Raw genomic sequence first — 18,522 nt, 5'->3', positions numbered from 1 at the left:
GCGTGCAAGGCAAACGCCCTACCCACTGTACTATTGTTCCAGCCTCTGTAGCATAGCCGTTTTCTTGGGGTGTAGGATACAGATTTGAACCTACTCCTAGAGTAGCCCAGGGTCTCAGTCTTAGCCCAGATCCAAAGGTAGAAAAGTTAGATGGGTCATTTGTCCCCACACAATGACTGGGTTGATCATTCCACTGACGTTCTAAGGGGTGGGTTCAGAGTTTACACTGTCCATATCCCCAGCAGAGTCTCCTCCCTGCACTGGGTTTGGATGGGTGATTGGCATTGGCAGCAGAGTGATGGTAAATATTATCTAAGAAGAGAATTGAAAAGTAGAAGGGTCCAGGGGGTTGTTGCCCTTGCTTTGTTTTCTGGAACGCTAGACTAGCCATCTGAGGATCAGGGTTAATCAGACAAAGGATCAGAGACAATGGAGGGAGGTTTGTTTGTCCCCAGCTCTCACTCAAGGCCACTGTGCAACACTGGGATTGGGTCTTTGCACCAGCTGGCCACAGTGCACAAGGAAGGCCAGCTAAGATTAGCCCCGCTAAGTCCTGCTCAGGTTGATGACCCAAAGAATCAGGAGCTAGATAGACAGCTGTTACTAGGCATTGGGTAAGCTTGAAGATAGCTGACATACGGCTTTCCCATAAGTAAATTGTTCTTTTCTACTTTTTTCCTTACTAAAATATTCTCAGGTTAGTGAACTAAAGCACCCACAATGGGCCGCAGAGATAATACAGCGGGAAAGGTGCCTGCCTTACATATTGCTGACGTGGTTTTGATCCCCGGCACTACATATTGCCCCCCAAGCACTCCAGGAGTGGTGGTCCCTGAGCACAGAGTCAGGAGTAAGACCTGAGCACTGCCAGATGTGTTTCTCCCCCCCCAAATAACAATAACAACAAGTTACACCTACATACTTTATTTCATGATATATCCCTGATAAATACACCAGAGCTTATAAGAAAAATTAACCACTGCAAAACAGGGTAATGCTTTATCCTTCCTATTTAGAAAAATTTTATTTTGTATTTATTTCAAAATTTATGAGCGTACCTATGAAATACACACAAAATGGAATACTACTCATCCATGAGAAAAGATGAAAATTTGCAGTAGGCTGCAGATGGGATGGAATTGTGTGTCATGCTAAGTGAGTCACAAAGGGAAAGGTAAATATCGAAGGATCTTGCTCCTAAGCAGAATAGACGGAAACAAAGCGAGGGTTTAGGAGATCCCGGATGGAGACAAATCCTGGTATTATATTATCAGAACTTGGAACCGAGGAGAGCAAGGAACTGGAACTGCAGCATTTGGGAAGTGGGGTGTGGGGTTGAGGGTAGGAGGAACCACAGGACTGATGGTGGAGGGTTCTGAAACAAATGGTGGATTGATTATAGCACCACAACTATACATCAATGACTTCAAAACCATCGTGAACAAAAATACCCTAATAAAAAACAAATTAATTAAAATTTAAAAATTCAAAACAACAATAATAAATGCCTTCAGAAGGTGTTAATTCTGTGGGGAAACCAGCACGAATGCTTCCTCGATTCAGAGGGCACTGCCCTGGGTCTAATGAGCTCTGGAAAGAGACTGGCAGGAACCAAAGGCATTGTTCTACTCATGCAGAACAAGGCCCAGATTCAAGTGCGACTAGCAGGAGTTAATTATAAAGAGGGAGGGACAGCGAGAGCTCGAGGGAGCACTGCCACTGGGGCGGTATGTTAGCTGCTGAGGTCTGAGCACTGCGTGGGGCAGTCTGCAGGGCTCCCTGGGCGTCCCCCGCTCACCTCCACCAGGTGCGGGGCCACCAGGCTCCAGCAGCGCAGCACGTGCAGCAGCGGCCGGGACTTGCTCCGCACGACCCTCAGCATGGCGTCCCCCAGGCGGAACAGGTGGAGGGCACTCTTGCGGTCCTGGGTGGATTTTACTTCTCCTGCAAGGCAGGCCAGATCGTAAGGGCGAGAAGGCTCAGACTCGGAGGTGACGCAGAGAGAGGAGGAGAAGCAAAGGTTACTGGGCTGAGCTCTCAGCCCCACTGGTGTGGGCTCACCCACGGAACACCCGCCCTGGGTTCATACGCAGCTCAGGATTCACTTTTCTCTCTGGCTCCCCATGGCCCTAAGACCTTCCAGGATAAGTACAAATCATGCTTTTTTGTTTGTTTGCTTTTGGGGGCACACCTGGTGAGGCACAGGGGTTACTCCTGGCTCTGCACTCAGGAATTACTTCTGGTGGTGCCTGGAGGACCATATGGGATGCTGGGAATCAAACCCAGGTTGGCCGCATGCAAGACAAATGCCCTACCTGCTGTACTATTGCTCCAGCCCCAGTGTGCTTTGTTTTTTTTTGGAGGGAAGGACCTCCCAAGAAATATTCCAGAGGTCTGGGGTCTGTTCCTAGAAATACTGGGCCCACCAGTGTGGGCCTGAGGTTTAGTGTTCAGATCTGGTGATGTAGAGCTGTGCTAATGGCCCATAGTGCTGGAGGCCACCAGCACCACGCTGGAAATGCTGGGGGTTATCCCCACTACAGCTCGGATCTGCTCTAGGCATCCAAGACTTGGACTTGGACCGCCAATCTTGTGACCGTTTCTTCAGAAAGAGCATTACCTGGCATGGCCAGAGAGTAATCCACTGTATCCGAGACAGAGTGGAACAGCTGAGACTGCGAGGCTTTCTTCAGCTGGTAAAGGAAACCTCCCAACGCCATAAGGTTCAACTTATCCGTAGCATCTTCAAAGAGCCTGGGAGAAAAGGATGACGTGCTACTTGGAAGCAAGCGAACAAAGTCTATTTGGCAAAATGATTATGGTAATTTTGTTCAATGTGATTAATGAACGTGCTGTGTAAACACTGTAATGGACATAAGTGTGCCTGTTATTACTGTGTACAAGTCTCCGTGAATTAGGAGATTTCAATCTGAAGGGCACAGAACATATTACAGAAAAAACCTTTCTGCCTTCATGAGTTAACTAGGTCATGGGAGGCATGCATTAAACGCGTGGAAAGAATCTGAAAGATAGCAAAGGCTTCCTCCTAGAAACAGAGTAATTAGAATGGAATCATTCAAACTCGCTTCCATTTCGTATGCTGTTTTAGAGGAAACAGAGTAAGTTCACTGGACCTTTGCTGGGCTTCAGTGGGTGAGCGTTCTAGTGGGGGGACAAAAAAGCAAAGGAAATCCAGATGGCTATGATCTTCCTTTCCCGCCCCTTACAGTCCAAGAAACTGGTTTAGTATTTATTCCTTGGAAGTGTGAGGCTCAGTTGGAATGACCATTGCCCAACGCTGCTTGGCAGGCACTCTGTCTTTCTGTTAGCTGGGCTCAGGCACTTCTAGAAGGAGGAGTTGGGGAGGGAAGGACACTGGGTGCCGGCATGGGAGGGACAGCTCAATTCTGGGCTTTGCAGACTAAGGGGAGTGGGTGTCCCACTGTTCTGGTGTCATCTCATGCTCCTGCATGCGCTCCAAATCTACAGCCACTCCACAGACTTCCCTGTGCGTTACCCCAGGTGGGTAAGCGAGAGTGTCTCCAACACAGCTGCAGTAACAGGCCCTTTGTGAAAGGGAAATACGTATTTTTTTATTGTTTGCTTTGGGGCCATGCCTGGGCTCAGTGCTTACTTCTGGCTCTGCACTGAGATCATCCTACCCTAGACTTGAATGGAAATAATCACAAATTAACAAAATGTATATGTATATATACATATATTTTCATATATAATATATAACTTATATATAATATAAATATAGATAATATATAATAAATATGCATAAAATTTCATATATACCCAAATAGTTTATGATTCTATTTGATAACATTTGGAGTCTGAGTCATTTCATCTCCCTCCTGCCTAGCAGGATAATAATGACTAACAGCCCCATCTTGAAACCACTTTTTAGATGAGAAAATACCTCGATAGCTGACAGGGAAACAGAGGGGGGTTTACTATAGAGTTTGGGTAGACCAAAGTCTTGGGAACTCCTCTTGCAAACAGGACCCATCAGCCGGTTTCTAACCTGGGTCTTCTGAGCCCAGGGAGTGCACTTCGTACCCCAGTTGGGGTACATATGGATTTCTCCCTTCAACTTTAATGTACTTGTTGGGCATCAATAAATGTCATTATGGGGTACGGATTTTAAAATGTTATTCTAAATGTCATTGATTTTTACCATTGACCACATTTTGATCCAAGGTTTTGGTTTTCTAATTAATTTACCCTTACAACTATGCCTGCAGAGCTGCTTTATGACTATATATGATAGGGGAGGGGGGCTCCTTCAGAAACGCTGAGGACCACCAGGGCTATGCCCTAAAGTGCTTGGGAGGCCACATGGTGCTGGAGATGGAGGCATGAGCTCCAGTCTTGCCTATTTCTGTAACCCTACGGTACTATTACAGTTAATGATGAAGAAATCACGAGCCCAGGGAGAAGCTGGAAGTTGTCTGCACTCAGAGAGGATGCTAAACCAGGGTGTCTGGCCTCCATTTAGTCAACTCAAAGTGGTTCCTTGCTAGTGTGGGAGCTGGGGATAAACAGAAGAAAAGCAATCAAGGTCAAGCTCTTGAACTGGATCAAATGTCCAGTTAGGACAATTAGGACAATTAGGAGCCAGAGTGATGGGGGGATGGGGAGTTTCGAGAGATGGGTGCACACACCTGTCAGCCTGCGTGGAGAGTGTGAGCACGGCCTTGGCGGCGCTGCTGCCCGTCATGAGGCTGCCCCCTCGGAAGTCGGAGGCCCGGCCCCGGCTGCCTTCCCTGACGAGCTCCTGGATAGACAGAGGCTGGAGCACAGGCGCCATGTGCAGTGAGTTCTCCTGCTCCAGGCTCTGCTCCTGGGCTGAGTCTTCACACTCAGGGTCCCCGAGCAGCCCGGTGCCTCCCGGGGCCTTCTGGGGCTGGCTGATGGTCAGAGGGGGCTGCGAGGTGCCGTCGCTGAAGTGGGTGTGCTCCAAGGTGCCCACGTACTCACACACCCTAGGGAGAGGGATGCACAAGCAGCTGTGAGGCCTCCACTGTATGGGCCAGCGCCATGTACACCACTGTGAGAAACAAAGGGGATTCTGCCGGCTGGGGGACCGTCCTGCTGCCCACCTCTTCCTCCTCCTCTCTTTCCCCTCCGTCTACTTACGGTGTTGAGTTGGACTAGCCACCCTGAAAGAGCTTAAGAGTTTGTCAGATTCTCTTACTCCATGTCAGGAGAACAGTGGATGCTAATGCAATCCCACCGCCCAACACATCTGTCGCAGGGTGGTAGGAGTGAGCTTTTGAAAAGGGCCTCCTCTCTCTCCCCACCAGTGCTCCCATTCAGACTTGAGAAGCATCTCCTAATTTTGAGGGTTCTGGAAAGTAGGGGCTTATGGCTGACACATCCTTTGATCACAAGACTTGTGGGTCTCAGACTCTGCCCAGCACATCTGCTTGGTCCTCCTGGCACACATCTCTAAGGTGGGGAGTTGGGGTGGGAAGGTCTGATAATCACAGTCAACACAGAGAAGACTCACAACCCAAGGCACAACTGCCAACTTCCGGACCATTCCCAGTAGAGCCTGGGACTAAGATTGTTTCTCTGGGGCCCCCTCATCCCAGAACAAGGCCCACTACTATTTTTTTCTTTTTGGGTCACTCCTGGCTCTGCACTCAGGAATTACTCCTGGTGGTGCTCGGGGGACCATATAGGATGCTGGAAATCAAACCTGGGTCGGCTGCATGCAAGGCAAATGCCCTACCCGCTATGCTATTGCTCCAGCCCCAAGGCCCACCACTATTGAGACTGTCCTGGTCCTGCCAGCTCACTTCCAGGTTCATCGGACAGTATCGAGATTCCATATACACTGCTCAGGCACAGTTAAAATCTTCTCCTTCCCCTCTGTTCCTTGAGAACCATAAAGAGCAGCAGATTAGCGGCCCCAGTGAAGCCCATCTTGCTAAGACCAGTTTGTCCTGTCTCCTTCACCTGTTCCTCTCCACAGAGAATTCTCGATCCCTACAAATGATCTGCACGCATCTCTCTTGGAAACTCAGCAAATGTTCCCGGTCATACTAGCTTTTGTGGCTGTCCCACTGAACCCAGATCTGGCTAGTGTCCTGGGTGCGAGGAGGAGCCTAGGTCCTCCCTGTGAGTGCCACTGGTCTGGGGCACAGAGCCTGGCATGGGTCTCCGGGCATAAGTGAGGGGGTTGGTTGGTTCTGAGAAGGCTAAGAAAGCTTCATGGTCCACCATGGCTCAACCCCTTCCTGTGTCCAGGGTCCTCCTGCATGCCACTGCTGGGTCAGCTTTTCAACTCATCACAGTGAGGCTGGGGGGTAGGGTAGTGCCTCATTCAGTTACGCAGGTGTGAACTGTGGGTTGGGGGGTGCTTTTCACTTTGGTGCAGAGCTTAGAGCTAAGTTTCTGGTCTGTCTTTAGTACTTAGTATTCGTTTTCTTTATCTAGCTAAATTAAATGTTAGTCTTGCGTACTTATGCATCTGAATAACTTCTTTAAATGGAGATGTTATTAAACATATAATGATGTTATATTGTTGATAAATGATCTTTTATTATTTATTTTTATTACTGGGGGGACTGGAGTGATAGCACAGTGGGTAGGACATTTGCCTTGCACATAGCCAACCTGGGTTCGATTCCTTTGTCCCTCTCGGAGAGAGCCTGGCAAGCTACCGAGAGTATCCTGCTCACACGGCAGAGCCTGGCAAGCTACCTGGGGCATATTCGATATGCCAAAAACAGTAACAATAAGTCTCATAATGGAGACGTTACTGGTGCCCGCTTGAGCAAATCGATGAATAATGGAGACAACAGTGCTACAGAAAGACTAGGGGATTACAGGTGGTGCTCCCTGGCTCTGAGCTAAGAACTCACTCCTGACTCTCCTGCCTCTGTGCTTAGAGGACCAAATATGGTGCCAGGGATTGAATAAGAGTCAGCCATCTGCAAGACAAACATCTAACCTCTATACTATCTCCTTGGCCCCACATTATTTATTTTATTGGTCCCTCATTGATTCATGATACTGTGGTGTCTCAGGGTTTTCATTTCAGGAATTTCAGGAGTTTGTCCTCACACCACAACCATCTTTCAGACCTACACAGTTCTCCGAGATGGCCATTTGCCAGTCATGATTAAAAAAAAATAATCCATGTTTCTGCCTTGGCAAGATACATCTGCCTCTCGCTCTTAACCTCAGTAGATAATTCACCATTCACCAAATCTGTCACTCTGCTCTCCAAAATACCTTCAGTTGGGCCCTGACTCCAGCTTATTTTTGGAAAATGCTCATCTGGAGTTTATCCGGACTCTGAATGGACTGTCAAAACCAACCGATGTGCCAGGAGACCCTGGCTTCCACCCCGCATCCTACTCCCCAAGTTCTCTGGGACGGGCAGGTGCCAGGAGAGGGTGGGCATCCCGTGAGGCTACCTGAATACGTGCGGCCAGCAGTCCGGGTTGTGGCTGCCCATCTCCAGGCCCACACTGAGGATGGCATCCATGCACAAGACGTGGGCGGTGTGCAGCCACACGCCCTGCTGCTTCCCGATCTGCTCCAGTTTCTGCTCCACCTTCAGCTTCACTGTGCCGGAAAGACAGTCATGAAATCAACATGAAATTAAAAGTCGATGAGGGCATGAGGGAGGAAGAGAAAGAGGGTGAAAAGGAAAGAGGACGCTGCTCTACCAAGGCCAAAGGGAAACAAGATGTCAAAGGCAGCTCCTCAAAGGCTGGCTGGCTCCTGTGGTTGATCCTGTTGAATCCTCCGCCCCCGGAGACCCACGGACACTGGGACCCCAGCTCTGCAGCTTGCATCCTGAGCTAGTAATGCAGGCTAAGTCCTGACCTGGATCAGGCATGGAAGTACAGATGGGCTTCAGAGGCGGAGCGTAGCTAAAGCCCCTTGGTCCCTGAACTTCTGCTGGATCCGAGGTTCCCAAATTGATAATACAGAGTTTCTGGCATCTGTGAGCTCCGAGTTTTATTGCAAGTTAAGGGTTGATGGGCAGCTAAAGCAATGCATGTATGGACACTGACATGGCGACTACTTTATAATGGAAAATGACTAGATTATTTCTCTCTGTAAGGTTATACTTATGATCTTCAAATAATTGTGTTTCTTTTTAAAAATTCTTTCTGTTAGGCGATCAGTGAGAAAGGATGCAAAAGTAGGCTTGGCTTAAGATGTCATAGAGGCACACTGCAAAGGCAGGGCCAAATGGTATTTTTTTCCTGAATAAAGGTTTCAAGCCACAGAGAGACAGGTCTGCTGGGATAACTAAGTGATGGTCTGGGATACACAAATATAATCTATTTATGACAGAGGAGGCTGACCTCTATGCCTGTTGTAAGGGGGGGATCTCATTTGAGGTAAAGTATAATTTGTCTCATGCCTTTATACTAATCTTATTTTTTAGTTTGTAATTTGAAGATGAGTTTTGGTTTTATAGCTTTTTTAGAGCAATGTTTTTATTGGGGGGGGCATACCTGGCAGAGCTTGAGTAGCTTTGGTAGTACCTGGGGAGGCACGTGGTGCTGGGGACTGATTGTGGGGCTCTAGCATGCAGAGCACACACTTAGACCTTTGAGGCATTTTTCTGGCCGATTAAGAACTATACATGTAAGGATTTTCATGTCATTTATGTTGGTACATATTCTATAAAATTTTGATACTCTTTCATTAACACTGGGGACCTAAGGGAGCTGTTTTGATTTCTAGTATTCTCTTTTCTGTCTGCCATTTATCTCCCATGGCTATTAGGAAGGCTGGCTTCTTTCCCCGTATCCAGATAATCAGCTGCTTCACTGACTAACTGATCTGAGTAAGTTAAAAAATCAACCCTTTGTCACATTCCCAAGGCTTAAAATTTTGCCTAATAAGAGCAAACTCTTCCTGAGCCTCCTCTCTGTGGATTTCTCCTCCCTGCTGTGTGGCCCTGTTCCAGAAAACTGGCCACTCTATCTTCCCCTCCATTCCCCGAGGACCAGGTCCTTAAATCTGGACTCTGAGGAGCAGGTGACCAGGTGATGAGAGGTGTAGACGGATCAGCCAGGTGGGTCTGGGATCCTACAGGACTCCTGTTCAGCCAGATGTCTTGTCTCTGAAAGCATCTCCTGCAAGCACTTGGCAGGGTCAGCCATGGCAACCAGACCCCAGTCTATGGCCCGAGCAGGATCACAAGCTCAGTGCCAGCTCTGTGCAGTGTCTCAGAGAAGAGTCCAGGCACATGATGTGTGTGTGTGTGTGTGCCCCCCTTTTCCATAGTTACCTTGTGCTATGGTGTCACTGGGTTCCTGGACTTCCTTTTCCTCCTTTTCTTCCTGCACGCAGGAGGCAGCTGCCATCTGGGCCAGGGCCGAAGCACAGTTAGCTGCGACGCCTTCAGAAGAAACAGTTACTCCCGTCACTGAGTTCATTCTCTAACCACTCAACTATCACTACAAAAAAATTTTTTTCCTTGCCAATGTAATCCAATGGGACACCCTGCAAGGCGCCCCCCCGCCTCGCTTCCCATGGCTCAAAAATACTCCTCCCCGCCCACCTTATACCTAGCGCACAGCTGAGCCGTGCAGCTTTCCGAAGCCCATCAAGGCTCATGCAGATGGCATCGCGTTCTTTTTGGTTCTGCTCTTTGATGCCTTCAGCCCCAAGAATGAAGGCCAGCCCTTTGGAGCTTCCTGCCATGCGACCGGTCAGCGGGGTTGATAAAGTATCGATCAAGTTCTTCCAGCAGCCAACCAGAATGTAGCGAGCGAACGCCACACCTGGAACATGAAGGGGTGCGGGTCACTTTCTAGTTGAAAAGGCAGAAAACAAAACAAAAACCATCCTGGCAATGACTAGCCTGGGATTCTCCGGCCCTCTGGTTAGAATTGTGGAGTTGTACATAGCTCTGCTCCAAGACATATTGCATAATGAGTTCTACTGAGCAGTTTCTCACTCTGTGCATCTGAATAATGAATGTTGCATCATCCTCTGCACGATGCTAAATTGTATGCGACATCAGACTCTCTTCCTGCCAAGACAATCTCTTAATTCATTTGTGTCATTACAGAAAGCTTCCAAGGATGATTTAATTGCAAGTAACACAGGCAATACATGCATATTCATAATCCCAAGACCCGAGGCATTACCTGCCACCGTGGACTCATCAATTCTCCTGCCTTGGGTGAAGGGAGACTCTGGGGAGGCTGAAGCCATCAGCTGGCCTCCAATTGCACTGCTCTCTAAGCCATCGATGTCTGTCATGGACAAAGAACACAGGATTCTCCTTGATCAGAACACTCCAGTTTAAAACACAAAAAAGAGCCACAACAGTACTCACCCTCCCCTCCCAGGCACCCAACGAACAGCCAAGTTTGTAGCAATCTTTGATCATAATTTTTAATATTTAGTTTTAGTCATTTAGTCTAGAGCTCCCAAACTTATTTAGCATATCACCTCCTTTACACACACACACACACACACACACACACACACAATTCTTCAGTGCCCCCCTGAAAACTACCTTCTTTAAGCAAACAGAAAGTATCTCCCAGCTTCGCTCCAGGTTATTCTTGCCTCATGACACATCATTTCAGGGTCCCAAGGGGATGGTAGCACTCACTTTTGGAAACACGGATTTAGTCCAATTTTCTTTCATTGCTCTAACATTTTTTACTTATGCTATAACGTATTTTAGTTCTTTAGTTATTTAGTCATTCTGTAGAACACACACAGATACACACACACATACAGTTTGTTTGTTTGTTTGTTTGGGAATCATACTTGGCTATACCCAATGCTTACTCTTCACTCTGTGCTCAGGGATTACTCCTGGCAGGACTCAGGGGAGCATACGTGGTGCCAGAGATGAAATCCAGGTAGATATATGAAAGGAAAGTATTTGACTGACTGTACAATCTCTCTGGCCCCATGATGTATATTATAATTTGAAATAAACTAACTCTACTATCTCTGTTAGAAAATCAGTTTTAGAATAAATATTCTAAATATTCTAAATATTTAGAATACGATCTAAGTGATTCATAAGCAATTTAGATCTTTGAGCACTCCATATAAAACTCTGACATTACTTACACATTAGTATTGTAGAGGTTATTCTGACATAGATTTCTCTTTCTAAGCTTCCTCAAAGAATCAAGAAGCAAATAGCCTCTTTGGTCAGATCATCATTTAATCTGATTTAAAGTATAAAAATACCTTAGCAATCACACTGTACAATTTTTGAAGTGTTTTTAAATGACATCTCCCTCCCATTGAATTTTCCCAACAACTTCAAGTAAAAAAAATAGGGCAGGTATAGTTATCCCAATTTAGATTTCGCAGAGGAAAAAAAAACAATATTAATTAATTTTTTGGTGGATTTTGGGGGCCACACCTGGTGATGTTTATTTGTTACTCCTGGCTCTTCACTCAAGAATTACTCCTAGTGGTGCTTGAGGGATTCCAGGAATTGAATCTGGGTCAGCTATGAGTAACACAAGTGTCCTACCCTCTTACTGTTACTCCAGCTTCAAGAAATCAGTATTTAAAGGTTGGAAGTTTCCTAGCATCAGGAAGCAAGTAACAAAATAAATTCAATCCAGTATTCATGTCTTCTGACCTCCATTCAGGCTTTTTCCCAGGAGGGCAGTAGAAATTTATTTCTTGACTTGAGAGATTCACCCTCAACAGCATAAGGCTTTTTTGCATGATATCTAAATATTATTTCATTGTATTCTTGGGGTTACTCCAAGAAACTTGTAATTTGAGGGCAATATATCCTTTAAAAGTTGGTAAGTGGTAGGTAAAAGTTCTTATCACAAGATAGAAAGTTTATAACAATGTGAGGTGACTGGTGTAACTAAACTTACTATGATGATAAATTTGCAATATATACATATATCAAATCATTATGTTATCCTCCCTGGGCTAACATAATGCCATATGTTAAATATATCTCAATAACATTGAGGGAAAAATACAGAGAGAAATTCATGTTGTTACTAAACTGGAAACAGGAGATTTCAGTGAAATTATTTTGACATATGGCCAAATAACCTAATGATATTTACCAGAAACTATCATGTATCAAAGACATACTATTGCCTATGTACTAGGTAAAAACCTAATGAATTAAAGTAATGAAATATTTCTTATGCACTGGAATTACACAATCTTATAGAACACTTTTACATACATGGCACTAGGAATGAAAAGACAGTATAACACTAATTATCATATGGGCAAAACTTCTGCTTACACACAATAAAAGTATCAGATGAAAATTTCCAAATTACATTCAAATTCACTCATACCTGGAAACTTCTACAAGGACTCACAAATCTTTTTTTTTTGTTTGCTATTGAATTCCTGTGAAAAGTCTATTTTTCTATCTTTAACCTAAAGTTCTCCTTTACACAATGCACCCGAGCTTACTGTTCATTATGAAAGTGATGGCTGATTACCTGTGATAACTTGTGAATATGACTACTGTGGAGTCTGTTATTTGTTCATGTTTACTTATAGCAAATACTCTTTTTAGAAATTAAATTTCAGGTAAGCAGTTCACAGAGATTCATTTTGGCACAAATGATAGTATTTGAAAATGGAAAACCGATGGTTTTGGATTCTCAATCACATTCAAGGAGCTTAGGGGTTATTTTCCTCCACTACTGGAGGCTTATTTTAATTTTAGTATTGAATTTTAATATTTGGTTTGTGACTCATACTCAGTGGTGATAAGGGCTTATTCTGGACTGTGTGTTCAAGGATCACTCCTAGCAGGGCTTGGTGGACCATATGGGATGCTGAGGGTGAAACCGTGTAGAAGGCAATCACCCTACCTGCTGTACTATTGCTCTGGCCCCAGGTACCTACTTCTGAAAGGACTGTAATGGCTACCAAGATTAATAAAATACAAATTGATCACCTGTCTAGTGAGCTCAAACCTTAACCCAGTCTTCATTTCTCTAGTTCTACTCCTAGACTGGAGGTAGCCAATGACTACCTCCAGTATCTGCCTGCTGTGGACAGACCACACAGACCTCACTGAGTCCCTACCTGATCACTAAGGAGCCTTATCCCAACCTCCAAAGTTCCTCATTGTTAGGTTCTACCTGCAGGAATACCACCCTTCACCTTGCAACAGCTCCCAGTATCAACCCTGGACAACGTAACATAGTCTTTGCACAGCTGCATCCATCTCCCAGCTGGACCGTCCTGCTCCAGTAGATGAGGCAGCCCAGCAGATCTTTTCAAACCCAACACAGACTGGGGAAGTAGCAACTCTGCACCAATAATCTTTCAGGATCTGCTTCAATGTAATACCCATGTCAATGACACAGCCGAGTGGGAGAAGCAGAGGGGCAGATCTTTGTATGGACCCTGGCAGGCAAAACCATCAAGGTGGAGCCTAGTGACACTATGGAGAATGTGAAAGCCAAAATCCAAGACAAGGAAGGCATCCTGCATGACCTGCAGCATCTGATTTTTGCATGTAGACAGCTAGAGGATGGCCACACTCTCTCAGATTTTAACATCCAGACACTGTACCTGGTGCTGTATCTGCACAGGGACATCAAAAGTCATCACTGCACCAGTTGGCCAAAAGTACAATTGAGAAGAGGATCTGCCAGAAGTGTTATGCCTGCCTTCACCCCCACGCTGTCAAATGCCACGAGATGAAGTGTGGGCACAACAACAATCCAAGAAGGTCAAATAATGCCCTATACACACTGCACCTGCTGGTGGCCTCCTCTCAGGGCCATGCAGACTCAATAAAGTTCCCTTTTGATTGACTGGGGGGGAAAAAGTAATACCCAGGTATGTGGGGTCCTACTTGAATCACTCCACCTCCTACTTGGTGTCACAGGTATTTCCAGAAAATCATAGTCACAGGCTGCCTCCCAGAAGTTGAACGTTGGTTCTATTAGAGCAGACGTGCTCTCTTAACAGATACTCCCTGTATCTACAAAGAGCAGCTTGCTTCACCACTGCTACTGGGGACATGTGATCACAATCCCCAATTGCTTCCCACGCTGGCATGACTGTGACACAAAATCAGATGCTAGAATCTGTCACTTAGTGATCCCACGTTGGCTAGACCTCAGAGCTACAACAGCTGCACAATCCCTGTGACCACAAAACCACTGCGGTCAGCTACTCCCCTATAAACCCAGAGTCACAGAGACCAGCTGATATGATGTGTGGGCGTCCTGGATTGCAGCTCATGTCAGCTTGTATTTGGAGTTACATGCCAGCAATAGTGAAGAAATAAAGGATTTCAGCATGAGGACAAATGGGACAGATGGGGATAAAAAAGCCCAGGAATGTCCCTCTCTACTCTACATTGGAACTTTGAAGACTCCACAAACAGCAACACTTGTGGTAATTAATGACAGGAAGAGATCAAGAGATGGAGGCATCATTAAGCTTTGAAAAAAGATAGATAGACTATTGAACTGAGGTTACCAAGCAGGTTACTAAATACTGAACTGAGGTCACCAATTTCCATTAAGCTTTGGAAAAGACAGATTAAAAAAAATTGCACTAAGATTAGGAAGACCAGAGGAGAGGAAGACATAAACTAGAAGTGACACTAGGACAGGGTAAAGGGTCCTGGACATGCTGGTAGTGCAGAAGGGTTGGAATTGTGTCCACCATGAGCATGACCAACACAACTGTAACCAAATTACACCAACTACAATCAAATAATAAATAAAAATAGAAAAACCATGAGTGTAAAGTCAAGTTTCAAATCAATCATTTTATATTACTGGTAAATTCCCAGCAGCACCGAATGACTGATTTGGTTAGTGCTTTTCCTATTCATTTCCAAGAATAATCCTAGACTTTGAGGCTAGAAAGTGCTTTATGTAATTCCAGAAGAAGTCTTTTATTATATTCTAGCAGACATAGGAACGAGGTACGCTCTCATCTGCAAGATACACTGAGGCTCCCGCGTCCCACATGGGAAAAGGACAGACAGCTCCCTGGGGGCTGGACTCGTCATTTCCCCGGAACTGTCACTGGCTGCCAGGGAAGGTTTGTGTGTGGTGTTTCAAGGTCAGCCTGACACCCACCACTTCTAGGCAAAGGGCTTGGGAAGGGGAAGCGCTTCCATCCCACCAGGGGCACAGAGCAGAGTCACAGGCGACTGACCGGTCAGCATGGTGATGAGGGGAAGGCTGTTGTCCTCGGGGCTGCCCCAGTAGCCAGCTTCTCCCAGCATGTTCCGTTCCAGCACCTGATGGTAGAGCTCCTCGATCCAGGCCTGGGAGAAGACCATCAGCACCCCGCTGGTCTGTACCTGCTTCATGAACTCCTTCTGTAGAAACAGACAGCACAGGGCTCTGACAATCTCCTCCACCCTTTTCAACCAATAGCCTCCTCCATGGCCTATTTCTATCACAGCCCCTCAATGATGACGTCAAACTTAGGGGAAACAACCTTTGGTGACGAATCAGAGAAGGGGAGGTCAAGAAGTCCCAAACTTCATTAAGTTCCTTTCATTCATTATATATATATATATTATACACAGCACCTATATATATCTCTATATATAGACTACATATATAGAGAGATATATATGCAGAATCTCTTGCCTCCATACCTGCCGCACCTGGCTGTCTTCACCGGTTCACGGGGACTCCTCGGAGCAGGGCGGGTTGAATTTCCCTCCCCACCCTGAGCAGAGCCCCAGCACCTGAAGACCTCCAGAACCCAGCCACAGCCATGCTCAAGGCCCCTCTCCACACGTTTAGATGAGCCTCACACATGAAGGAACTGGCAGAGGAACCCAGGTGTGTGGGACCTGGGGCTGAGATCTTCAAGTCTGCTCGGATCAGGACTGGGCCTCGTCCACTCAGACCCCCCATATTCCAGTAGCTTGGCAGCCACATCCACAAACTGCCCCAGGCGCCGTGTAATCCCATCAACAGCCAAGATCCAGAGACTGTAAAACAAAGCTCCCAGAAGCACATGGCCGCATTCATGGCCACGCAACCTCTTATAGCCCAGTTCTCCCTCTCAGAGAACCTGACAACATACCGAGAGCAATCTGCCTGCACGGCAGAGCCTGGCAAGCTCTCTGTGGCATATTCGATATGCCAAATACAGTAACAATGATGGGTCTCATTTTCTGCTAAAAGCTCAGGGCTAGGACAAATGGAGAATGGAGACATTACTGGCACCCACTCAAGAAAATCGATGGTCAACGGGATGAGTGATACAGTTATATATATATATACATATATATTTAATATTTTTAGAGATCACACCCAGCAGCTCTTGAGGGCCTGGGGGACTCCCAATAGCATATCCAATAGTTTGGTGCTCAGGCTACATGGTGCTTGGCGGCCCCCAGGGACACCCTAATGATGTGGGGGAAGGAGGCAGTGCAGTGCTGGGGAATCAAACCCAGGATGCGCTCTACCATTTGAGTTGTCACAAGTGGCCCCATGCTGCAGTTGTAAGAGATCTGGTAGAGGATTAGGAACACTGTTTTTGACTTTAAGAAAAAAAAAAAACTCTGATGTGTGTGAGACTTAGAAAGTGCTCAGAAATCTTGGACTCTGTGCGAGCAGTAGCAGGGCGAGAATGCCGCCCCAGAAAGAATGTATACATTTCAAGAGACTTTTTTGTTTGTTTGTTTGTTTGTTTATGGGTCACACCTAGTAGATTTTAGAATTCACTCCTGGCTCTGTGCTCAGGAGTCACTCCTGGAGGGCTCAGGGGAGCATATGGACTTCGGGGGATTGAACCTGGGCCAGCCGCCTGCAAGGCAAACACCCAACTAGCCATATTAATGTACCAGCCTCTCAAGAGCCAGCTGACTTACATTCTAGAAGCGCCCACTTACCTTTGAGAATTTACGATTTACCAATCAAACATGAGCTTGCTGAGTTTCCTTTCATTCTCATGCCACCTGGTATGGTGGGGGGGGGGGAATGGCGTGGGCTAGTGGCTGGGGTGGGGGTGCTTTATTACTAAACCATGTGCTACAAGTGGGTCTGGGTACATTTTAGAATATAATGAAAGGTTTTTTATTGAAAATATTTTGCTTTGGATGCTTTTCTGGTCACCCCCAGTGGTGTTCGAGGCTCTGTGCACCCCACGGTGCTTGAGGAAACTCGCAGTGCCGGGCATCAAACCCACACGTACGGCATTTGAGGCACGCACGCAGTCCTTTACACTACCTTCGACCCTAACCAGTGAAGGGTTTGGGAGCCACCTGCCTTCACTATCTGCAGAATGGATGACTTTCTGCCTTCTTTCTGATATCACCTGGATTAGAAGTTCACCTGGGATGGAAGGGGACCATTCCAGGTAGTCATTTCTAGGTACTGGGTATAGTGAATGGCCCCTTCTCTCTCTGTCTCTCTCTCAGTTTTAATTTTTGTTTTAGGGCCAAACCTGGTGATGCTCAGGGCTGTGCACTCAGTTGTCACTCTTGCTGTGCTCAGGGGATCACATGACCACATGGGATGCAGGGGCTTGAACCCAGGTCTGCAGCATGCAAGGCAAACGCCCTTCCCATTATACAATCCGGCTCCAGCCCCTGTATGGCATCTCTTAAGCTTGATCCAGATTGGCCGGCAGTGGGGGACAGTGTGCATGGGGCCCAGGCTTTCTGGGCGCTACTGTGTGGTTCCCTTGCCCCCGAGCAGTCCTCCCTGTCTCTCGGAGGTGGGCTCAGCCCCACCCCCACCCTTCCACACACACTCACCATCATGCCCGGCGCCAGCGGGGGCCGCTTCCGGTAGTAATCGGCGTGCGAGAGCTTCAGGTTGAGCAGCAGAGCGCAGTGCGCGGCCGTGTACAGGCTGTCTGCGTTCATCAGCATCTGCAGGCTCAGGCTGCTGCCGCCCTCGAACCCTGGAGAGCGCATCATGCCTGAGTGGAGACAAGCCTGAGACTCGGTGGGGCTGCGGGGGACAATCCCACAGAGGGATCCTGCACCTCTTAGGACCTTTCCGGAAGCCAGGGCCAGCAGTCAGGGACCACCCGAGGGGAAGGCAAGTCCTCTACATGAATCTCCCCAGCAACTCTTCATCGTAAGCTCACCAACACCTCTGGTATAACCATGTTATTTAAAAAATTTTTTTTCTCCCTAATTTTTATTTCATGACACCACCATGAGTTACAAAGTTATTCATAGTTGGGATTCTGACACACATCATTCTACCACCCAGGATTCCCAGGCTCCCTCTCCTACCCACTCCCCCACCACATCCCCCACCTGCCATCCTGACAGGTACCTTTTAAGTTTGGTTATTAGAGTCTGGGTCTCACGATTTCAGTGTCGTTGACTCTGTGGTTTGGATATTTAGTTCTATCGTTCCTTAACACCACTCACGTACCTGACTCCCCTTGCCTTCTGCCCTGTTGTTTCTCATTGATATCCTCTTCCTTTCTACTTCACTCCCTATACTCTGGGGTGATCTAGGCATCCCCCGTGTACACCACTGCACTTTAGCATCCAGTTATGGAAGTGGAAGATATCATGTTAAATAAAGTAAGGCAGAAGAAGAA

At 46.8% G+C, this 18,522-nt stretch overlaps 1 protein-coding gene across 3 annotated transcripts in view; it reads right to left on the bottom strand.

Moving 5' to 3' along the window:
- Positions 1 to 18,522, bottom strand: part of ARFGEF3 (ARFGEF family member 3) — a 169,813-nt gene that overhangs the window by 38,276 nt on the left and 113,015 nt on the right. For 2 of the 3 annotated variants that reach the window (XM_004609004.2, XM_055137182.1), the window contains 9 exons: positions 17,717 to 17,883; positions 15,151 to 15,316; positions 10,140 to 10,247; positions 9,555 to 9,770; positions 9,275 to 9,385; positions 7,437 to 7,587; positions 4,671 to 4,991; positions 2,621 to 2,754; positions 1,799 to 1,944 (listed from right to left, as the gene is read on the bottom strand). In XM_004609004.2, the coding sequence (XP_004609061.2) occupies positions 1,799 to 1,944; positions 2,621 to 2,754; positions 4,671 to 4,991; positions 7,437 to 7,587; positions 9,275 to 9,385; positions 9,555 to 9,770; positions 10,140 to 10,247; positions 15,151 to 15,316; positions 17,717 to 17,883 (1,520 nt within the window). The remainder of the gene's footprint in view (positions 1 to 1,798; positions 1,945 to 2,620; positions 2,755 to 4,670; positions 4,992 to 7,436; positions 7,588 to 9,274; positions 9,386 to 9,554; positions 9,771 to 10,139; positions 10,248 to 15,150; positions 15,317 to 17,716; positions 17,884 to 18,522) is intronic. The other variant, XM_055137181.1, reaches the window with a different exon arrangement.

Source organism: Sorex araneus, chromosome 4 (genome assembly GCF_027595985.1).
Source record: "Sorex araneus isolate mSorAra2 chromosome 4, mSorAra2.pri, whole genome shotgun sequence".
NCBI classification, from domain to species: domain Eukaryota; kingdom Metazoa; phylum Chordata; class Mammalia; order Eulipotyphla; family Soricidae; genus Sorex; species Sorex araneus.
This window is presented reverse-complemented; position numbering and strand designations above follow the sequence as displayed.